The sequence below is a fragment of the Pituophis catenifer genome, unplaced genomic scaffold (genome assembly GCF_029215685.1).
Source record: "Pituophis catenifer annectens isolate HBS135680 unplaced genomic scaffold, rPitCat1.0.hap2 SCAF_11, whole genome shotgun sequence".
Lineage (NCBI taxonomy): Eukaryota > Metazoa > Chordata > Lepidosauria > Squamata > Colubridae > Pituophis > Pituophis catenifer.
In genome coordinates, this window is record NW_027256891.1 from 91746 (window position 1) to 115511 (window position 23766).

At 41.7% G+C, this 23766-nt stretch overlaps 2 protein-coding genes across 3 annotated transcripts in view; one reads left to right on the forward strand and one right to left on the reverse strand.

The window, feature by feature from the left end:
* Window positions 1-18715, reverse strand: part of HEPH (hephaestin) — a 61101-nt gene extending 42386 nt beyond the window's left edge. The window contains exons 1-7 of the mRNA XM_070952147.1: window positions 18694-18715; window positions 12730-12811; window positions 10619-10829; window positions 6555-6799; window positions 5829-6041; window positions 3751-3930; window positions 1729-1983 (exon numbers count right to left, since the gene is read on the reverse strand). Coding sequence (XP_070808248.1) covers window positions 1729-1983; window positions 3751-3930; window positions 5829-6041; window positions 6555-6799; window positions 10619-10791 — 1066 coding nt within the window. The 5' untranslated portion in view covers window positions 10792-10829; window positions 12730-12811; window positions 18694-18715. The remainder of the gene's footprint in view (window positions 1-1728; window positions 1984-3750; window positions 3931-5828; window positions 6042-6554; window positions 6800-10618; window positions 10830-12729; window positions 12812-18693) is intronic.
* A 418-nt stretch (window positions 18716-19133) lies between these two features.
* Window positions 19134-23766, forward strand: part of LOC139322773 (heat shock factor protein 3-like) — a 40921-nt gene continuing 36288 nt past the window's right edge. For both annotated transcript variants that reach the window (XM_070951993.1, XM_070951994.1), the window contains exon 1: window positions 19134-19265. In XM_070951993.1, the coding sequence (XP_070808094.1) occupies window positions 19134-19265 (132 nt within the window). The remainder of the gene's footprint in view (window positions 19266-23766) is intronic.

The following is a 23766-nucleotide window of genomic DNA, read 5'->3' on the forward strand; positions in this document are numbered from 1 at the left end:
TAATTTCTCCTAAAAGTGGTCTGATATTCTAAACCCCCTCAATCTTAGTCCCTGCTTCCTCCATCCTTGCTTGTATTTGTACTTCCGCAACTGAGAGTTGTGAATATTTTGTAAAATGAAAGAGCTGCAGAAGCCCTTCAGGCATCCCTGAGAGGTAGCTGCCCAGGCCCCCTTGCACACCTCCATGCCTCTCTGGACTGAATCATTGGTTCCTCTGTTGAACTGCAGGCAGTTTGTTAATCTATTTTTTCCAAACAATCAAGGAGAATTTGCCTAACTTAAATCCGTCACTCCTGCTCTGAACTCTGGAAAAGCTTTTGGCTTCTGTGATCTCCTTTCAAGTATTTGAAAAGTTCTAGCACATCTTCTCTCAGTTGGCTTTGATCAGGGATGAACATACCTAGCTTGTCCAATCATTCTTCATAGATTTCAGTTGACAGTCCCCTAATAATTGCTTCTGTCCTTCTCACAAATTTGTCCCAATTTCTGTGAGTCTCACGCTGTTGTGGTTTAGGAGATCAGCTAAAACCTGGCTTTTAAAGATGGAATCTAGTTAAAGTTAGATGCCACATCCTTGTTTGTGCTTAAATGTCTCTGTCCACAGCGGCCTAGTTTCTTTTTCTAAAAAATATAATCAGTGATATTATTTTATACTATTTCTGTATTTAAACGAAAGAAGAAAATTTAAGGATCTGGCTGGACTGCCGGGACATGGTGTCCAGGGGAACATAGGATAGATTATATTTCTTTCTTTGAAGATCAAAATAACAATTTCCTACTCTGCAGCCACCTCATGACATTGGCTCAAGTTCTGTATAGAATCAGCCACTTTTCCTTTATCACTAATATAATTACTGAACCCTGTTTCCTTCATCCTCTAGTTTTTATTTTCTTAGTGTATTGTGCTTATTTCTGCTAAATTTTATTCTATTTCTTTCATTTTCTACCCTACGAAGATCATTCTGAATTTTATGCCCATTTTCTAAGGCTTTCGTTGCCCTATCCAACTATTTGATATCATTGGAATATTTGGTAAGTATTTTCTCTACTTTGTATTTACTTCATTCATTGTATTCACGTATTCACTCATTTATGAAAACATTGATCATGCAAAAATCATACTTAAGAATGTGAAGCTGCAATTTATTCTAGCTTTCCTTCCTTCCTTTGGTGTTTCCCTTGAGTCATTTTTAGTTGTTTTTTTTCTGTCTTTGGGAAGAGGGATCTTTCCTAAAAGCATTAGAGCTAGAAAAACTAGAAAATGTTTTAGATCTAGAAAATGTTCACAGTGTGATACTATTCATTTCTGGAACAACTGTGGTATCTGATTGTTTTCAGACAAAAAAAGAAGACCCACTGCACTATCATCTCTTTCATGGTTTATAAAGTACTTCCTCAAAGATACTAAAATGTCCTCAAAATATGATCAAAAACTTGAGATGGCAGCTGTGACGATGGTCTGATAGAAGCCACCCATGAAAAGAACAGCTTCTTGCCCTGCAGTGTCACAGCTGCCATCTTGAGCTTATCTCACAGGCAATTGTGAGAGCAGTTGTCTCAGGAGTAAACAAACTTCTTTCAGAGCAAGGCCCCGAAAGAAAAATATGTTATGGGTTTGGTTCAGCTCTTCCCTCTCTTCTCAAGGACTTCTATCCCATGCTCCTGACCAACGGAGAAGAGCTTGGTTCTTTGTTGTGGTGGGTGACTACCAAGGGCTGGGGTGCTCACCTTGCAAGTGGTCAGAGACCTCACAGGTCAACAGCCATTTCCCAACATTGTGAGGGACCATTTCAGCTGCCACAAAGGTTGCTGGGAAAAGGGAGGCCACATCGGACCTGTGTCCTCGGCTGATCAGTGTCTGTCCATGGAAGAAGGCAGTGTGGACATCAATCTCACTGCCCATCCCAAAGAGATGCCACGAGACCCGATCTCCGGCACACATTGTGATCTCAGGGAGGTTCCCAAAGACGAAACCATTAATGGCTGCAGAAACAGAAAGAGAAAAGTAGCAGTGCTGGAGGGGATTCCCAGGGTTCACCCCTGGATAAGGCAGGACAGGACTGCCATGGTCTTTTCCTTAAAAAAAAAAGAATTATAGTTGCATTTTCCTTAAAAAAAAAATGTGTCTTAATAACATTTAATAACAAACACACAGTATATGTAACCTATAGATTATTGTAAAACAAATTATATTCTTAAAAACAATCGAAAAGTTTTTAAAAACCCACCAAAACAAAATCAAGAAACAAAGGAGAAAAAAGAAGACATAGGCAAAAACAAATAAACAATAAAACACAAGTAGACCATTCAAATTTTAAAATCATATTACCGTTCTAAAGTTCCACGTATTAACACACTATTACATCACTCCCCTTTTCAGTAATGAATTGGACCACATGGATTCCTCTTGTCTGATCTTGCCTCTCCCTTGAGGAAAAGCCAGGTAAGAGGTCCCCGAGTGCATGAAGCCAACTTTTAGAGTCTGAAGTACAAACGTCTCTCTAGGAATACAGGATCACCTTCTTTGTATGGGTCTAAGCATAATGTTTTCCAAAGGTCTTCATAAACTGAGAATTCCCAAATGTTTACAGTATAATTTAATATCACTTTAACATTTTTACTCTTAACTTCCTTCAAGAAATCAATTCACTATGATACAATTTTACCAATGAAGAATTGCTAGTTGACATGTCCATATTCTAAGGTTCCTTGGCATCTGGGACCAAGGAAGGATGATGGCCGACTAATAAACTTTTTTGTTAAGTGGGTTTTATGAAATATATTGTACATTCCTTAAAAACTAAAGCCAGTGAAGAATATTTCAATTCTCTATTCTAAATACATAATGAATTACTTAAGTTTTATTTTTATGACATTTCTATACTTATGATAGTAATACATTGTAAACTTAGTTTCTATGAAGACCTCCTCCAATTCACACAGGCTCCCCAGAGTTTCAAAAGCTGCAATGAAGCCAAACAATGAACATATGAAACGTTTAAGATGTTTAGTTTTCCATTTGGCTCTTTTATTTTTTTGCAAGATTTCAAATATTTTATATGTTTCTTGATATCTGAATAACAGCAAAAATCCCATTTTTGACCTTTGTTTTCCACACACACCCAAAAGCATTTCCAGCCATCTAAAAAGAAGAAGAATTAAACATTTTTCCCAAGACAATTGCAGTCAATTTTATGTTTTGACTTGCTGCCTTCAGTGCTGGAAAAATGATCACAGACAAAACCAAGAATGTGAAGGCTTGAGTCAAGAGAGCTAAATAATAACTCTCTAGTTAAGCACACAATGCTAAATGCTATGATCAGTATCATTTCAGTACATTATTGAAGTTATATCCTTTAAAATTTGGAAAATTAAAGCCACCACCATCATATGGGAGTCATAGCTTTAATAGTGAAATCCTGGATATTTGTTCTTTTCATCAAAAACTAATCACCAGGGGCACTGCTCTTAAAAAATACATCAGAGGATGCATTCCATTTTCATTTTAAACATATTGATTCCTTCTCACAAACTTAGTGGTATTTTCATCAACCTCTTAGAATCACTTTACACTTGGGTAACGTAAATTGAAATATCCATATATGCTAGACAAAACATTTTCCCAGGAACAATAATTCCCCTGTGTTTAATAAAGTCTGGGCAGTAACGTCTGAATTTTTGGGGACTTTCTTATTCATAGGCAAAACACCAGCCTCAGTCGAAGAAGGAGGCAAAGAGGAGGGTGCTCACCATGCATCCTGTTGCTTTCTCTGAACTCTTCATCTTCCTTGTCAACCGAGTCTGGCTCGGTGCAGAAGGAAGCAATGTTCTCATCCAGGTGCCAACTTTCGTTCTCATCCACCACACTAAACATCAGGAAGAAATCAAGATCTACATCATGGCGTCTTGAAGGTAGCATTTTCAGAGTTCCTGGACCAGGAAAAAAACATGAGTGAATGAAGAACACCAACAGGGCCAGGTCTGGGTGGAAAACTTATGAAGTTTTCCCCTGTTTCAACTTCTCTTTCAGGATGACCTTCCAACCTAGGCTTCACTGCATGCAATGCCCATAAAAATGGGAAGGGGGGGAGGGAGGGCTCATCACTTATACTGTAGTTGCTGCCATCTTGAATCTTTTAACCACATCCTGTGGACATCTCTATGTCCTCACATCACCCTAAGGCACAGAATTGTTTATGTTGTATGAAACTCCCATGATTTGTAAATCAAGGTCTTCATTTATACTTCTGTCTTGCTATATCATTCTATAGAATTGCAAAGTGCCATATATCTCACTAAAAACAAGCAAGTTGTTTACAATTTAAACACTATAATATTATGGTGAGCCTTCTCTGTGGCCGCACCTGCCCTCTGGAACGACCTACCCCCAGAGATACGCACGATACCAGACCTCCGGACTTTTCGTCGGGCCCTGAAAACACATCTTTTTCACCTAGCTGGGCTGGCTTGATCCCATCCCTTTGATTTTAATTTGTAATTGGTTTTAACCCGGGTTGTTTTAAATGGATAGCCAAAATTATTTAATGTTTTTTAAATTGCTTTTACATTTTATATGTTATGTTTTACCATGGCTGTTCTGAGTCCTGTTGGAGAAGGGCGTAGACAAATTAAATAAATAAATAAATAAATAAATAAATAAATAAATAAATAAATAAATAAATAATAAATAAATAAATAAATAAATAAATAAATAAATATGAACAAATCTTTATAAAACTTTTTAAAAACCTGATAGCAATACCATCATCTGAGGCCAGAGTAGAAAGGCAGAGCAGCATCAGTTTAACTATTATCTTTGTTGAGCAGGTGTACCTTAAGCTCAAGATAATTGATTTTTGGGAATAGAGGCCCTAAATTGGGTCTAGGACAACTTGGGGCAGTCAGCTCACCGTGGCCAGCTCACCAATGACAAGTTGCCTCTGCCAACTCACCGCAGGACAACTCAACACGGCCAATTTGCTGCGGGTACAGCTTGCCGTGGGCAGCCAGAGGAAGAGCTGGGCAGGTGGGTGAGCGGTGGGCAGAGTGCAGAATGGCAGCAGTGGCTGTGGGCTCCCCATTTTCACACACCCTGCCACCCCTGCCTCCGCACTGAGTTCAGAGCTGTTTGGAGTTCAGGCCATTTGGCAGTGATGATGGTTGGCGAGGTGGGCAGCAGGGGGTGTGAAAAGGGGAAGCCTCCAGCCTCTGCCAGTCTGAGCTCTGCCTAGCTCTCCCTATGGCTCCCTACAGCAAATTGTACCTATGGCAAATTGGCCATGTTGAGCTGTCCTGTGATGACTTGGCAGTGGTGACTTGACAGAGGCAACTTGGCGGTAGCAAGCTGGCCACACCGAGTTGTCCCATTCCACCCAAAATTACATTTAACATTGTTTAAAATAAGAACAATTCCCCATTAAGTCTCAAGAAAAAAGCATCATCACTCTGCCCATTGGAGTCTTGGTTATTAAGTGTAATTTCCAGCCAGAATAGAATAGAATAGAATAGAATAGAATAGAATAGAATAGAATAGAATAGAATAGAATAGAATAGAATAGAATAGAATAGAATAGAATAGAATTTTTTATTGGCCAAGTGTGATTGGGACACACAAGGAATTTGTCTTGGTGCATATGCTCTCAGGGTACATAAAAAGAAAAGATACATTTGTCAAATGTATGGTGGGGCACTCTGAAATAAGAATTTGCTTAAATTAAGTCTGAAGCCTGAAACATTCCAGAAAGCTTTATAGCTTATTGTAGCTCTGTCTGTAAGGTCATTTTAAAAAGAAGGGACAAAACCAATCCTATTTTTCAGAGTGAATTTACCTTGTTTACATATCAGCAAAGGGCCAACTAAGCCACTGGCAATATCTTTTGGTGCGTTGACATGGGAATGATAGATCCATGTTAAACAGGCTGGATCATCAGCAGTTGGGCCATGGGCCTCAGGAACCGTCCACGTGTAAGTATGGTTTCCTCCTGGTGGGACAGCATCATCTGCCTTATGATCTCCAGAGGTCCTATCAGGATACAGGGCCCCTAGAAGAAGGATCAATGACACCATCCAGTCAAAGGTAGGTTTCACAAGAAATCTAATGGTCAATTCCTCCATCTCTTGATTTATATTAGTTTTTATATTATTAACTGTAGGATAGTGTGCACAAGGCCCAAACACAGTAAATTTGTCATTAGCCTTTTTTGAGTTTACCCTTTGCCAATATAACATCCTTTAGACATACTCAGTCTGCCACACAACATTCCCAGTCAACAGTGATGGTGATTGGACTTTCTGGAAGTCGGGGTCCTAGAGATACATGTACAAAAGGCTGATCCAGAGCTTTCAGCTGTTCTGTTCTGAACGGGGTTGCCCCATCTGATGTCTTCTGGCAAACGTTTCCCCAAATTTCCAGAGATCCTTGCTAGATATTGCCAAGTACTCTCTCTTCAGCAGGGCCACTTGAGATCTCTAAAGGGTGGCTTGAGTTTTTCAGTCATCTGTCACTTGCAAACTTTCTCTCCTATGAACACCTGAAAGCTTGCAAGGTTATTTACCTTCTGAATCCTTTGTGTAGAAGACACCGTGGGGGTGAATGGTGAATGGGAAGCTGGCAAAATTTTTTAGGTGCACAGTAATGATGTCTCCCACTTCACCTCGTATAACAGGCCCAAGGAATCCCAGCCAGGCAGGCTTGGATATCTCTAACGCATATGTAGAATCGGAGTATTGCTTATAGACTGATTTCCTGTAAATCCCACCTATTCTGTCCTTGGCAGGTTGGAGGAAACTGGAAGCTACACTAGAAAAGAAAAGACAAAAGTTGAGACAACATTGGTAGCAATTTCCACCTAAACTTACTCTATTAGTATATTATCTCTGGTTGGATGCTAAAAGTCCCTTTGAAAGTTTCTTATGCTATTTGTATGATGGCTGGTTCCTTTTAATGCAGGGCAGAAAGGCTGAAAGCAATATTAATATTATTATTACTATTACTATTACTATTACTATTATTATTATTATTATTATTATTATTATTATTATTATTATTATTATTATTATTTATTGGTTAATTTTTAGTGAGATTCACAGCCTTTGAGGCTGGTTAATAGCTCAGCAGCTCGAGTCCTAACCAAGGACCTAGGAACTGTTAAGGTATCGTCGGAGGATGTAAGCTGTTCCGAGTAAGGTGGTTTTTTGTAGAGTCAAAATGTTCAAGTCCGGCAAATTTAGAATTTCTAAATAGCGGGGTAGCCCTTTGGGTATTGCTCCGAGGGCTCCAATTACAATCAGACAACATTATTATTATTATTATTATTATTATTATTATTATTATTATTACTACTACTATTATTATTGCTGAGCACATTGTAAGCCGCCCTGAGTCTTCGGAGAAGGGCGGCATATAAATCAATTTTTTTAAAAAAAAAATTATTATTATTATTATTATTGAGATTTATATGCCGCCTTATCTCCAGCCGGACTCAGGGCGGCTCACAACAGTAAAAACATCTAATGAAAAAGTTAAAAAGAAATTAAAACCAAATCTCATAATTTAACAGTTAAAAGTGCAATTAGCATGGAATAGTCCCTCTGATGCAAAATTTGATGAACCTGGCTGACATATAGAACTCAAAAGAAAACACTGATTAGCACATATGAAAATGCTTTCCAATATGGTCCCTTGAGAATCACTGTTGCCCTTTAACTAGAAGTCTGACACTCAATCATCCAAGCAAATGGGCTGGCAGGAAAGACAAGAGAAGTGTTTCTTCACTCAAAGTGTAGCTGGCTTACATAACTTGTTGCTACATGGTATGGGGGTGCTTGGAGTTGGAGTTTGGAGGGAACTGAAGGGGGTTCAGATAAAATTCATCAAGGATGGGTCAATCAATAATGATCACATCCTGTTTCTAGAACCTAAGTTCCTTTTTAAGGTCATCACTGATCAATGACCAGAATGAGAGACTTGGATTCTACAGTAGATACAGGATTTCTCTACACAAAAATAAAGCAGGAATGAGAGGAAGGATGGAGTGGGTAGGTAGGGAGATCTTGTGCCCACGTTGAGAAATTCTAGAGAATGAATCTCATCTGTAATCATGGGAAACTGGACACAGGACCAAATTTGGGCTATTTTAAGCAGCTCCACTGAACCTAGCAGGACTTGCCCCTAGATAAAAATGTGTTGGGTCAGTCATTGGGATGATCAAAAAGGCCATCTCAACCCAGCATCCAAGAGCAATATGGATCATAAGTAATAAAAACACAGGGATCGTGATAAGCCTGCAGCATCAGCTTGTTAACTGTAGGAGCAGCAGGCAGGGGCTTATCAGGCACTTAGTAGGGCATATCCTATGGCTAGTGGCTTAATTTCACTGGCAATCTCACAAGTTGTTCCAGCAGAGAATTAGAAAACACTTTTCAAACCAAGACCAAGACAATATTTGACTTACGTGCTACCTCAGCAACATTCTAGAGGGCTAGGGTGAGATGTGGGCTGACAGGATTATAACAAAAACTAACCATGACTTGGACATGATCAATTTCTTTAAAATAAAGAGAATTAAATACAATTTGAATGTTTGCCCTCTGTTTATGTAATCATTATTCTCTGGTGTAATATGAACATTTATAGTTCACCAGCCGCATGATGGAGTCCAGAGAACTGCACATGGTCCACAAGTGACAGATCACAGAGGTCTGGTCCCTGCTTAGTCACTTCCGGCTCCAACAGTTGGAAATACTGGTGGAAAGATTGTTCTGCTGCAGTACAGAACTATACAACCTCACCTATCATTAGGCATGTTATCAACCTCCCTGGCTGGAGGTCTAAGTCCAGGTTGGTAAGGGGTGGACTTTGAGTTTCTATCTGCAAATGAAGCAGAAATCTCCCGACAACCAGTAAGATTTCAAACCAAGCAACTGTTGAGCATTTGGGGCTGAATAGTTTGAATATAAGTCCATCCCCAGAGAATTTTAAAGGTTAATATTCAATTGAGACCACAAGTTTTTTTCTTGGGATTGATGGATAAATAGTTGGACAAAAGTCATGGAAGTTTGTTTTTATACAATGAAAGATGCACAAAGATGGATTCGGCACCACCCACGATGGAGGGAGGGATGGTAAAGATGATGGTACTTGTTGATGATGGCCAAACTGACTTCTTTGATCAGAGAAAAGACAATATCTACGTTTATTGCTGAATGGAAACCCCTTGCAGACATTTTGTGTGAAACAGAAAAATGGAATTTATGATTTATGGTTTTGATGATTAGGCAGAATATAGAGAGAAGAGAGTTCTCATCATAGAACAAGAGATAAATTTATAATTGTACTTATAATCGCTGTAAAGAATATCAGTAGCCACTTCTTTGTATCTTTTCCTTTCTGTTCTTTTCTATTTTCTTTTACTTTCCTCCCTTTTTTGTCTTTTTAGCTTTCTCTTTGATTTTTTCTTTTTTCCCTTTATATTCTATTTTTATTTTCTTTTTAAAAAAAAAACCTTAATAAAATGATACACATATAAAGAACATAACCCAGCTGCATCCACGTATTGCAGCTTTACCTCAGTTCTGCAGGCCCCTTATGATGACTCTCCAACTGTCCCTCCAGCCTCCTTCACATATAAGGCACAGAACAGCATTTCTTTTGCAGTTCTGCCCCCACTACCATCCAACTTCAGGGGAAATAACTGATTTTCTTTTTAAAGGAACTGAAAGCCAAATTCTTTAAATGAAGTAGCTGATGGGACTGCAGGTCAAGTTGCAATCATGGTACCAAGGAAAGGAAACGGAGCCATTCCCTTAAATTTAACATTGGGCTGTTAACTGAACTAAATGAGCAAATCTCTCTGTTCCCAACAGGCCCACAGACACACACAAGGCAACTGCTTTGACCTGAGGGCAACAGTCAAGAAAATGACATCATAGAAAGAATTTAAGCACAAAACTTCTTCATCATAAATTCAATGGTGTCACAGCAAATTTGGCTCCAAATCATATATGTAAAACTAAGTTATCAAAATGTTACAGTGGTAGACTCAAATAATTAGCCATTTGCTGACAGATATGCCTGTGAGACTTCTAAAATACCATTTTGAGTTCCCAAAATTAAATCCTTAAAGTGTGCATTAAAAATATTCAAAATCTCATGAAATTAAAATTATTAGTAATATTGCCTGAAATCCTGAGTGTGAAATGGGTGAAAACTTGTGAAAATTAGAAATCCTACAAAATTTCAAGCGGTTTCAATTGTATTAATTTCCCTAGACGGATGGTGGAATCTGCCCTCTGAAAAGGTGATGGATCACCCTGTAGCTAGTTTCAGGGATGGGAAACTCCATGAACTCTAACATGAGTCCTTTGGGAGAAGGGCGGTATAGAAGTCTAATTAATAAATTTCCCTCTGATAATCAAAAAACATTTTGTACATTATAAATACTGTAGCGTGGAAATTCTCCCATTTTTTAGATAAAAGAGGTCCACCACTGCACCTCACAAGTTGTGATTCATGCAGCACATTTCAGCGCAAACCCTCCAGTTTTATGTATACAATTTGGAAGTGATTTGATGTATCTAGGTAGTGCTGGGTTATGGGGATGGAGAAAGTGGGACTTACGAGTCATTTGCAATGCTTTGTCCGGTGACTGCATTCTTTCCTAATGGAGCATAGTTCCACTCCACACTGCGGATCCCCAGATAGTAGACTCTGGTAGCTCCATCTGCCATAAGAGGCAGCGAAAGGAAATGGAGACAAAGGACAGAGAACTGTATTTGCTGACAGGAGCACATCGAAGCGAAGCACTGAAAGTCCCACCAAGACTTGGGATCTGAAAAAAGGGATGAAATAAAAACATAGAACAACATAGAATAACAGAGTTGGAAGGGACCTTGGAGGTCTTCTAGTCCAAGCCCCTGCTCAAGCAGGAGACCCTACATCATTTCAGACATATGGTTGTCTAGTCTTTTTTTGAAAGCTTCCAGTGATGGAGCACCACAACTTCTGAAGGCAACTTCTGTTCCACTGGTTGATTGTTCTCACCGTAGTTCTAGGTTGCTTCTCTCCTGTACTGGCTGGGGAATTCTGGGAGTTGAAGTCCATGCATTTTAAAGCTGCTGAGGTTGAGAAACTTGGCACTACAATATTGACCGAAGTTCTAAATCTGCAAGCATATTCCAAGTGGGAAAACTCAAACATGCTTTGGGTCATGGTTCACTGGGTAGGACCTGCAGATTCTGTAGTGCCATATAACCAAGGTTTGTTTGCCTGATGGCTCTTATTAGAGATTTTCAAAATTTACAGCTAGATTAATAAAACTTTCACACCCTTTTCTCTGCAGCTCCCAGAGTGTTTAAAACATCTGACCCCGGTGGCAATGTGTACTTAGCTGGAACCCTGCAGAAGGTCCTAAGCAATTCCGCTGACTTAATCGAAACTGGTTCCCTTCATAAAGTTCTCTTATCACGGCTGATTCATTAGCCAATAATGAGACGCCAGGAAAAATGGGCTGGGATACCAGTTTCTCTCTCTCTCTCTCCCTCCTGTTTTCTTGTATTAACATGCTTAAACCTTGCCTTTACAGGTAGCCCTGACTCACAACCACAATTGTCCCTGAAATTTCTGCTGCTAGGCAAGGCATTTGTTAAGTGAGTTTTGCTCCATTTTACAACCTTTCTTGCCACAGTTGTTAAGTGAATCACTGCAGTTGTTAAGTTAGCAACATGGTTGTTAAGTGAATCTGCCTTCTCCATTCACTTTGCTTGTTGGAAGGTCACAAAAGGGGAGACGTGACCCCAGGATACTGCAACCGTCGTAAGTGTAAGCCAGTTGCCAAGCATCTTAATTTTGAACATGGGGATGCTAGAATGGTCATAAGTGTGAACAATAGTCATAAGTAACTTTTTCAGTACCATTGTAACTTTGAACGGTCACTAAACAAATGGTTGTAAGTCGAGGACTACTTGTTCACTGTTTTGATTTAATATCACTCAGTAGGATTAATAGGCTGGAATCTTCTCTTTTGCACAATACAATTATCTTTGTAAGTATAGGATGCAGGCTGGGCACTTATGCTCTTTTTTATTCTATAGAGATCTGTGAAACTGTACTTCTTTTGGGAAGCTTGTCAGGAAGAAATTTGGTGTCAATTATTTACTAATAGGCCATAATCCAAATATATATCCTGCAACGTAGCTACACTTTGCATCATCTTCACATACTCCACATACCAGCAGCTGCTAAAAATAAACGACTGTGCTCTGGTTTGATAGTGACTTGTATTTTTAGGATTTAATAGATATGCCTTGATTAGGGAGGATCGTTTTTTGAGAAATCCTTTTGCAGGTTTGCAAGTAATTTGACTTTGTTGCTCTGTTGACTGTAACACCGTTCTTTTCCATTTGTTTTTAGTAGTTTGGGGTTGAGATCTCTACAAATTACAAAACCACCTGAGAAATGAATACCTTCTAACAAAGAGGGATTCAAAAACTTTTTCCTTCCAAATTCCAACTGATCAAATCAACATGCACCACTGTTTCCCCAAAACTCTTCTTTTCACTGGAAACAATTGGAAAGCTTCAGGATAAAGTTTAGGCCCTCTGCAGCCTAAACTTTTCTTGAGAGTTTGCCATTCCATTGACATGTCCATTTACATTTAGAACTGCAGTCTTAGTAACAACTTTCCTTTTAGTGCACCAAAAGGGTTTGCAGTTAAAAGACAGTTCCCTTACCTTGACAAAGAAGAGGGAGGCTCAGAAGCAGAAGCCACGAGGAAGAGTGAAGACGTGCTCCATAAGCATTTTCTTCCGGCACCTGAAGTTTCAATGAAATCTTCTGAGATTTAAGGAAGATCAGGTGGGGCAAAGTCTCACTCATAAACCTGAAGCTGACTGTGGGCCTTTCTGCAAGGCCTGGGAATGGACTAAGCAGGACACACACATTTATTTACCTTGCATCTCTTTCATTTTTAGTTTAAATAACAAGGACAACCTTGGTGTAGTTTCACTCAGATGGCAGACTAGTTTATGATGGGAGGAGCCAGGTGATATTATAGCAGTAAAAAATTAGCTTTGTGATAAAAAGGCAGAAATGATTAAGATAGACTAAAGCTGATACTTTCATGAAGCTCCTTTGCACACTGAATTTGTACAACCCTTTTAAATTTGGTAAAATGCAACACCCAAAAGATTATGAGCCGTGATGGTGCAGTGGTCAGCATACAGTACTGCAGGCTATTTCTGCTGACTACCAGCTGCTTGCAGTTTGAGTCTCATCGCTCAAGGTTGACTCAGACTTCCATTCTTCCAAGGTCTATAAAATGAGGACCCAGATTGTTGGGGACAATATGCTGACTCTGTAAATAACTTATACAGACCTCTCTGTCTGTAAAGCACTGTGAAGTATATAAGTCTAAGTGCTATTGCTATTATATACAGCAGTGATCATACAATAAAAATTATAATTAACAGATAAAAACTAAAGAAATAAGAAGACCCGTACCATGTTAATATAGAACTCACTCAATGTATTCTTAAACCTAAATCATATGGAAACAGATGCCCCTCTTCTCATACTTACAATAGAAAGACATTTCAAAATTGATTTACAAAAATAAATCCCAGTTTTTAACAACAGGTGTGTACTTTCTTACCTGTATAAGAGTACTCTTAGTTAGCACAATTCATAAGTTTTAAGCATTCACTTAAAACAGAAAAAGTAGAGGGAGTCAAAAGAATTGCCTTATATGTGTGGATATTCAATGACACATCAAGATTTTTCTGTTGTATGAGTCAAACTGGGTGTGCATTTTTTTCTCTAGTTTCCTGAATTGTAGAAATAATTCTCAAAGGTCATTTCAAGACCTTTATTTTAGGGGAAAGGTTAGCACAGGTCAGATGTGATCCTTCTATAGCTTTTTGGAAAGCTCGCAAGCAACCAGTACTCAGTGCACGGGTTGATTCTGATTAGGATTGGGCCTTTGGCAGGATCTGTTTCTAAATTACCTCAGGATCTCTGGCTCCAGCAGAAACTTTTTCGAAAATTTGATGCAGAACAGGACATTCTTTCCTGAGAGAAAACTTCATGTTTCTCAACCTTAGCAGGTATGGACTTCAACTTCCATGCTAGTTGTGGAATTCTGGGAGTTGAAGTCCATACCTCTCAAAGTTGTCAAAAAACACAGGCTTAATCACTTCTTGCACCTTATAGAACATGTTTTTTTTTTAAAAAAAAACCCTACTGGCATATAGAGTGGGAAGAAACTCTCAATACTTCCAAGCTATTTTTCTAAGCTTATTTGCTGTACTGATTGAATGAGTACAGATGCTCTCCATATACAGAACACCCCTAGAGTCCCCAACAGGTTTAGAAAACATATTTGCCATGCAAGAATATTTCTATGACGTATTTGCCAAGCAGCAAAAGGATCCATTGAATTTTTTCATTTTAAACTGAAGATGTTCATGTAGTCTTAATCAAAAGAAGAAAAGCAACCTCTTTGCCCTGCTTCAGGATCTTCCCAGGTACCCTGGAGCTGAGCTGGGTCAAACAGACCAGGGAATGGGGGCCCAAATTTACCCCCAAAGCCCACACGACCAACAGTCTATGTGATTTGTGTGACTGATTTTCTACTAAGGGTCTTTTGAGAAACGGGATCATTTTTGCAAAGATAGAAACTAGATGTTGAGATCCTAGAAAGAGTGCAGGGAAGAGTAACAAAGATGGCATGGGAGGCTACATGATTGAGTATACTAGGTATGTAAGAGAAGGACTAGGATGACACGATAGCAGTCTTCCAATATTTGAAGGGCAGTCCTAGAGTAGAGGGGGTCAATTTATTCTCCAAAGTACCAGAGGCAGTATGAACAGTAATGGGTGGAAGCTTGTTAAAGAGAGATCCAATCTAGAACTCATTCGAGAACAATTAATCATCAGAGTGGCTTGCCTCCAGAAATTGTGGGCGCTCCATCACTGGAGGTTCTTAAGAAGAGATTCAACAGCCATTTTTCTGAAATGATACAGAATCTCCTGCTTGAGGGGGAGTTGGACTAGAAGATCTCCAAGGTCCTTTCCGACTCTATTATTCTATGTTCTATATTCCACCTCTTTTGCAATCGAAATAGAAGGACCGTGTCAAGAGAGTTTTCATCTTGGCTGATCCAGTTATTGGTGCTGCTTTTGGTAGGGGGAACAAGCCTTATAAATTAGGAAATCCCTGCTGTCTGGAAGAAATTGAGAAATGAATGAAAGTAAAATGGAAGCAGTCATAAGAATATATGTTTATCATAAATGTAAATAGAAACCTAACTTTCTATTTTGTTTAATTTTGATTGAACATAAAATTATATAATTTTGGCATATTCCTTGAGAAAGGCAAATACTGAGGATTGGAAACCTTTCAAAATACAAATGAACCTTTTTTAAAAATCCATTTTTTCTAACGCAGCTGCTAAATAAGTTCTCAGTTTAACTCACTAAGAAGAAGAATATGAAATTATATAATTTCAGAATCTTCCTTGCGCAAGTCAAAATTTGGGGATTGCAGGTCTTCAAATATAAAAATACCCTTTAAAATATCACTTTTTTCATTTCAGCTGCTGGTTCTCAGTTCAACTTACTATGGATGAATGCGAAAAATAGAGGCCATGAGATGGCTTCTAAGTGAGGCTCAGCTCTGAGGGTCTTATATGGCAAGACAAACAAGGGAGCCTTCAGAGGGGATCTAAAGGAAATGGATCTTACGGCCTCCATTAATTATATTTGCATTCTCAAATAAGGCAAAGTGAATGGGACTTTCCTGAACTTTATACTTTTTGCTCTCCGATAGACGGAGTCTAATATTTGCCTTAGAATGTGCAGACTACTAATCAACTTGATAAAGAGTGCAACAAACAACAAGCAACAAATATTAGTCGCCCGCTCATTAACCCAGAGAAAATCCTTGCCTTGACTTTTCTGCCTTAGAAGGATCTGCTCCTTGGGATTTAGAGCAGTGGGGGCCACATGAACAATGGGGGGTGGGGGGCAGTCACAATGGAGGTACTAAACAAAGCATTTTGATAGAGCTTCCGGTAAGCAATTCCCACATGCTAGTGGTGCATTGCTGGGGAGGCTGCAAGATAAGTCAAAGCAGTCAAGAAGGCAGCCACAATCATTGCAGTCAAAGCTTTGCTTGGTTTTTATGTGTGTTGCAATTTAAAAAAAAGCTTTGATTCCTGCAGTTGTGGCATCAGCTTAATATTTTTGACCCTTCAATGCTGCCGCCTCTGCCAGGCCAGAAGAGCAAAAGCTTCTGCCCCTGACCCGACTTCCCGGTTTGGAGTCTGGGGTGGAGAATTCTGTGCTCCAAATCCCCGGTCTGAGAGCAAGGAACCCCTTTATTTTATTTTATTTTATTTTTTGATTTGATTTATATGCCGCCCTTCTCCGGAGACTCAGGGCGGCTTACAATGCATTAAGCAATAGCCTTCATACTTTTGTATATTTATACAAAGTCAGCTTATTGCCCCCACAAACTGGGTCCTCATTTAACCTACCTTAGAAAGGATGGAAGGCTGAGTCAACCTTGAGCCTTGGCGAGATTCGAACCTGCAGTAATTGCAGGCAGCTGTGTTAATAACAGGGTGCTTTAAACCACTGTACTACCAAGGCTCTACTTTACAGAGTTCATTGAGAGCAGTGGGCTTCCCTTCCCAACATGCTGCCTGGGGAATTCTGGGAGACGAAATCCACATATTTTACAGTGACTGAAGCTGAGAAATACTGATTCTCTCTCAACATCCTGCCACAAAGATAGGAAATCTAGGAAATCTGCCGGAGTGGCCACCAAGCAACCAGCCTCATTTTTAAAAATGCACCCTCCAGTTGTCAGGCTGAAATTCAGACCTGGGGGCGCCCTCTGCTCATGTGCAAAAGGCGCCCCTGGAAAGGAGCCTTGCCAAGAACCCAGAGAATGTTCCGTCTGAGAAAGCCAACAGAGAATTTTATTCCCACACCCGGCCTTCGGCCCTGCCCTTCTGCGTCTTTCCCGGCTAGCTCCGCTTAAGAGGTGGAAAAGGCTGTGCTCCTCGCTCCAAGGACGACGCCCCGTTTGGCCCTGAGGAGCAGTGGTGGGTTCCTCCCGGTTCGGCCTGGTTCAGCTGAGCCAGTAGCGGTGACGATATGACATCACCGAACCGGTTCTTTTTGTTCGGGAGCTGCCCGCCACCACGTTATTCTTACCTTTTATTTGGCCCCGCCCCCAATCTATTCGCTGCCTCCCAAGACCCAGCTGATCGGCTAGAAGGAAAAAAACTGTTTAAACTCTTGCCGCGGGGCTTCAAAAGGCCACCCTACAGCTGATCAGTGTTAAAAGGCAGTGTGGTGATAGACCAGTGCGCTCGAAAAACAAATGGGTAGACCAGTACCTTCAAAAACAAATTAGAAGACCGGTACCTCCAAAAACAAATGAGAAGACCAGTACAGCTCTGCAGCAGTTAAAAGTCTGGTAGACCAGTACCTCTGCTAAATCCTAAAGATTTGTCACATGACCATCAAGCCATGCCCACAGAACCGGTAGTAAAAAAAAATTAGAACCCACCCCTGCCGAGGAGCCGCGGGCTGCTTCAGTTGCAAGGCCAGGTCTGCCCCATTTCAGGCTCTTCCAGGCTGAGCGACGCCCCTCACTCGAAGCGCCCGTGGAGGCTCAGCCGGCGAGGTTGGAGGCAAAGTAGCCGGGCGGCTCCTTAACTAGAAGAGAAGATTGCAGAGATCGCTGCTGAGAGCAGAGCTGAGGACCAGGCTGAAAAATAGAAGAATCAGCAAGGAGTTTGGTTCTTTGCAATTCCCGTCCAGGAGAAGACTCGCTCTATAGTCTAGGCCAGAAGTCTTCAAACTTGGCAGCTTTAAGACTTGTGGACTTCAATTCCCAGAATTCCTGAGCTAACATGGCTGGCTCAGGAATTCTGGGAGTTCAAGTCCACAAGTCTTAAAGCTGCTAAATTTGAGGACCCCTGCTCTAGACCAACCCCTTTGCTCAAGCAGGAGACTACCAGGGGTGGGCAACTATGGCCCTTTATGACTTGTGGACTTCACCTCCCAGAATTCCTGAGCCAGCCATGTTAACTCAGGAATTCTGGGAATTGAAGTCCACAAGTCATAAAAGGGCCATAGTTGCCCACCTCTGAACTAAACCTATTTCAGACAAATGGCTGTTCAGGCTCTTCTTGAAAACCTCCAATCATAAAGCACCTACATATAACTTCTGGAGGCAGGCTGGTCTAATCGTTCTCACTTGTTAGGAAACTTGCTTAGTTCCATTTCTCTTCCTTGATTAGTTTCCATCCATTGATTCTCATCTTGCCTTTTGGCGCTTTGGAGAAGAGGCGGAACCCCCTCCCCCTTTTTCGGGGCAGCCCCTCAAATACCAGAAGACTGCCATTGTGCCCCCCCTCAACCCCCCCCCCCCGTTCCCCTTTTCTTTGGACGGCCCATCCCCGGTTCCTGCAACCCTTCTTCCTATGTTTTACCTTCCAGACCAGGGGTGGGCAACTGTGGCCCTTTTACAACCTGTGGACTTCAACTCCCAGAATTCCTATCATAGCCAAGCTCTCAGGAATTCTGGGAGTTGAAGTCCACAGGTTGTAACATAGCCACATTTGCCCACCCCGTCCTTGGGCTGACCACAACCGGCCGCAGTGTCCTAAGTGGGGTCTTACCCAGCGCCGAGCCCCGCCCCCGTTCAAGAGGGAAATCGGCTTTTAAGCAATCCGCGGTGGGGGTTTCTTAGAGGGGCCGGTTCCCGGCACGAAAGGCCGGAGAGCAGCGGGGCGAATTCCTTCCAGACTTCTTCAGCCGGTGGCGCGTCCGCTTCAACCGCCCGGCTCCCGCAGCCAAGGCAGACTCACCCGCCGAAAAGCGACCCGGGGGAGCTGCGGGCAGAGGCTCGAGAGGATTCTCCCTGCGCCTCTTTTCTGAGCCTTACGGCGGGCGCGGGGAGCTCCGCCCATTTCCAGAGCCTCGAGGCCAATCAAGCAAGGAGGAGGCGGGCCCAGCTCCGGGAACCGCCAATGAGAGGCCGAGCCGAGAGCCGTCCTTCTTCCCTCCCTCCCTCCCGTCGCGCCGTCTTTGGACGCCTTTCCGACATCGCGGGTAAAGCATGAAGAAAGCAGTGGCGCTGGTGGGCGCGGGGCCTCCTTCGCCCGGCGCCTCCTCCGTGCCCGGCTTCCTAGCCAAACTTTGGTCTCTGGTCGAGGACCCCGGGAGCGACGACGTAATCTCGTGGAGCCGGGTGAGGGCCGAGGACGCATGCGCAGAAGGCAGAGGCCCTTGAGGGGCCCGGATCCCCTCCGGCAGCGGTTTGTGGCCTTGGAAGACAAAAGGGAAGATTCGTAGCTGCGGGTTGAAAGGAGAAGCCCGTGGCGCTCTAGGCGTTCTTCTCGCGGCCGCCTCGTTGCCCAAAGCAGGCGGCAGCATCGCCAGGGCCAGGAAGGGGGGGGGGAGGATCGCTCTCACAACCGCCGCCGTTGCCCCCTCCCCCCTGGCCCTGGCGATGCTCTCCCCGGGAGGGAGTGGGGCTGGGACTCGGCTGAGAAGGCTGCGAGAGCCGACTGCAAAGCCAGGGAAGAGCAGGGCGATGATACCAGGCAAAAGTCGGGGTTGTCAGTTGCCGGCTGGAGTTCCGTTTGCAGCGGAGCGAGGGGAGAGCCTGGCCGCAAGGGAATGAATGAAGGCCTCGGGCATCGCGTAATGAGGCCTGTGAACCCCGGGGGGCTTTGCGTGGCTTTGAAGGCGAAAGCGGCTGCTTTAGGGCAGGGATGGGCAACTGTGGTCCTTTTACAACCTGTGGACTTCAACTCCCAGAATTCCTGAGAGCTTGGCTGACGGCTGTTTTAGGAATTCTGGGAGTGGAAGTCCACAGGTTGTAAAAGGGCCACAGTTGCCCACCCCTGCCTTAGGGCGCATCCTTGAGAGTAAACGGATCTCCGTGGCCGTCCAACATCAACAGGCAGAAAAGCTTCGGACGGTAACCCCAAGTCTGCCGCCTTTTGAGGTGGGCGTTGCTGGTTGCCTCCTTGTTTGTACTTAGGGACAAGTGGTGTGAGAAAGGCCTGTGGCAGCGTTTGAGGTGTGTTAGGCCATAACTGGGTATACAATCTGTATGCAGATGATGCTCTCCTCTTGGCAGAGAATCCAGATGATTTGCAGCAAAAGTTATATAAGTTATATCACGTAACAAAGAGCATGAAGCTGAAAAGTAATGCACCAAAGGCCATCAAACCTTCTGTTTAACAGGGAAGATGGAGGATTGCAAATTAGACCTAATAATCCCAATTGATTAAAGTGGGAAGACCAGACTGGCTAATTATTGCCAATCAGTTTATTATGCATAATTGGAAAGTTATGTGAAACTCCTCTGCCAAAAGTTTCTTGAAAGGGTGGTCCAACAAAACATTATAGCCAAGGACGTATATGGATTTAGGGTTAGAGTTCTCGATTGTAGTGTTTTCCCTTCCCCTCAGGAAAATATACTAGTCCACCAAAAGTTTCTCTAGAAAAGTGACATTAATTTCTGAGGCATTTTGATGAAAATTAACAATTTCCTCTGTTGATTGCTGGCTACTCCAGTTAATTATGTTGCATGAAGGCACCTCAGTGACATAATTACAACTGCTAAAGTATTCAAACATGTTCTGTTCCTCCCCTATTTGATTTTATACATGATATTGTCTTGACCCTTAATAGAGCTAAATTTTATCCCTGGCAAAATCAATTTCCATTTTTATATATGCTGAAAATATTGTTATTTTGTCTGTGTTGCAAGTGGGGCTGTGGGTCAGCTTCCACCTGCTAACATCTTTGGTTGACCTGAAATAGTTATGTGAAACTAAGGTACAATTGACAACTACCAAATGGAGCAGGTGAAGACTTTTTAATATCTAGATGTATACTTCCAGTTACCATCTTCCTGGAAACGCCACTCTAAACTTTCTTAGTGTGCCTGCTTCCTAATGCAATAATTCCTAATGCAATAATTAGATACACAATAATTAGATACACAACTACTGTATGCACTCACAGCAATTAAACTTCTAAAAGCCCAAGTGAGGGTCCTTGTGATCTCTGAGTTTGGCTGCTTTCTTGCAGACATTACATTACCCAAACTGGGTAACATCATCAGTTGTAGACACAATCTAGCACTGATAATATGACCTAGTTGGATAATGAACCATCTCCAAGAAAACAGCCAAGCTCAGAGGTCGCCAAGGTCCCCTTATTCAACCCTGAGTTACAGTTTCTCTCCCTTAATAGTAAAAAGCCCAAGTATTTGGTGTATTGTGCATAGTCTTGCATTTCTAAGAATACTTGTGGGTTTAAAGCAGTCCAATCTATTTTTGAGATCCTTGCTCAGTGCTAGTGTACTTCTGCTGCCTAAAGCTTGGATGCATCTCAATCAAGGATCACCTACTATTCTGCCAATTGAAATACTGGATTGATACAATTTCAGGGATGGATCTTTAGCTGAAGACGCTGCTCTCCTTGGAGGAAATAACAGCCTGGTCTGATGTATTGTAGCCCCATTTTTTTTATCCATGCTCAGCCTGATCTGGAGAGAGCACAAACAGAGAAATTTGACTTTGATCCAAAGAGACAGGATCTCTACTACAGTGAGCGCTGTACCGTGCCTTGATCAATCCTTACCTTCTAAATGGCCAGCATTGGGAAATCTCCAGAATAATAGTAACATTTTATGCCATGATAATGACAATCAAGTTACTGAATCGGACTGTAATTTTAGTTATACTTATTTATAGCTATTTTTTTATTATTATATTGTAATTTATTCAATTGAATAGTTTTGAATTACAGAATGTTTTGCCGCAATGTGCTGTTGAAATGTGGCTGCTGTATGTGATACAAGTAGCATGTTGTGGAAATAAGCATGCATGAAAATAATGAGGTGTCAACATTGTTGTCTCCAGAGCCATCCATATCTGCAAGTACAAATGGGGAGGGCTTTGGCTGTGGCTCCAAACCTGCCATCTTGGAAAATTTTGACCTTGCTTGTAAATGCTGCTGGTTGGCCCCCTTGCTCACACAATGTATTTGTAGGCAGGTACATGATACATGCTTATTGTATCACTCAAGGTGTATTAGTTGGGATCCTAACTGGATATATTCCTGTATACAGATGATCTCTTCTTGGCAGAGAACCCGGGTAACTTCTAGCAAATGTGGCATAAGTTGTACAATGCAGTCAGGAGTGTGAATCTGAAAATCAGGGCAGCAAAAGTCGAGATGGTTCCGCTTGACAGAAAAAATGGAGCTCTGTCAGAGCAATAGATGACTTTACAGCCAGTCCTCATTTAGCGATTGCGGTATAGAACACAGGGCAGGAGCATGCTGTCTGTTTTGAGGAAGGAATGTTAGTCTAAAAAAGCAGCGAGTACAAGGCTGTATTCCACTTTGTTCTCCGGAACTGAGAGTTTAGTATATCGGGAGAAACAGAAAAGGAAGTTGAATGTGGTGGGAGTGGGGAACTTAAAAATAATGGGGTCAGGAATAAAGAGATGCTAAATGAATGTGAATCAAGTGCAGAAGGGAATAGTATAAAAGAAATATGGTACATTACAGTGGGTTGGTTGTATAAACAATGAATAAAGTTTGAATTGTGGGAAAAAAATTAGAAAGCAAGGATAATTTCTGATGGAGAAATATATTGAATGATGTGGGGTACGTCCTTACATTACACCTAGGAGTGTTGGGGCAAACAATGTATGATATCTGAATCTCACATTTTTTTACTATGAAATGCTTTCTTCTAATTATTTTCAGCCTTTGAAAAACCACAGGCTGTTTATGTCTATGGAGATTCTCAGTCATCCAGGTCATGGTTGTCCCCACGGTTCTTTTGCAAGAAGCAACTGAACTTCTTCTCATCCAAGAAGCTCCTTCAGCTCTTCAGACGCCTCTTGTATGAGAAGCGAAATGTCTTCAAAGAAAACAAGAAAGTCCAGTTGCCTCTTGAAAAAGCACCTTTGGGACACAGGCTGTTTAGTCGATGGAAAACAGGATGATCTAGCTTCAGAAATGGGACATTGTATGACTTTGAAGTGTTGTCTTGCCTCACCACCCCCACCCCCCTTTAGTTCAGGCAATGCCTTGTTGGGTTAGTATTTTGTTTAAAAATGAATGCAGGCATGCAAAGACATAATATCAAAGTAATTATGTGGGTGTTTGCAAATTTAGTTGGAACCAGATAAAACCTTCCAGTTGAAATCCCATTTTCCTGGGTTCATTTTAATAAATCATTTTATGCACTTACCGTGCTGCAGGAAACTTTCTCGGGGATTATCTAGGATTCTGAACCACAAAAATTATTTTCATTAATGTTCTGAGGCTTTATAAGGGAACTCTTAAGAATGGGCGGGTTGGTATTCACCTCTCACCATAGGATTTGCTAAGAATACTATTGGGCTGAACATCGCACGTGGATCTGGAGTAGTTTTCCTGAGAAAACTTTGATTATATCTGCCCCAGTTTCACTTTCAATGCTGCTTGTAACGTGTCAGAGAAAGAGGTCCACTTGCCTTTTGTGAATCTTGTGTATGAGCAACTCCTATATCAGTTTTGTTTCATGAACAGCCTGCTTCGTGGGCTAATTCATAACTGCAAGGGTTCTTTGACTCCTGGTCATGTGGCTTCAAGAGCTGCAATATTTATTTGGGCTATTGCCAGGTAATGCTTTTGCTTTGAAGGCAAATAGGGTTGACAAATAGAAGATTAGGGGT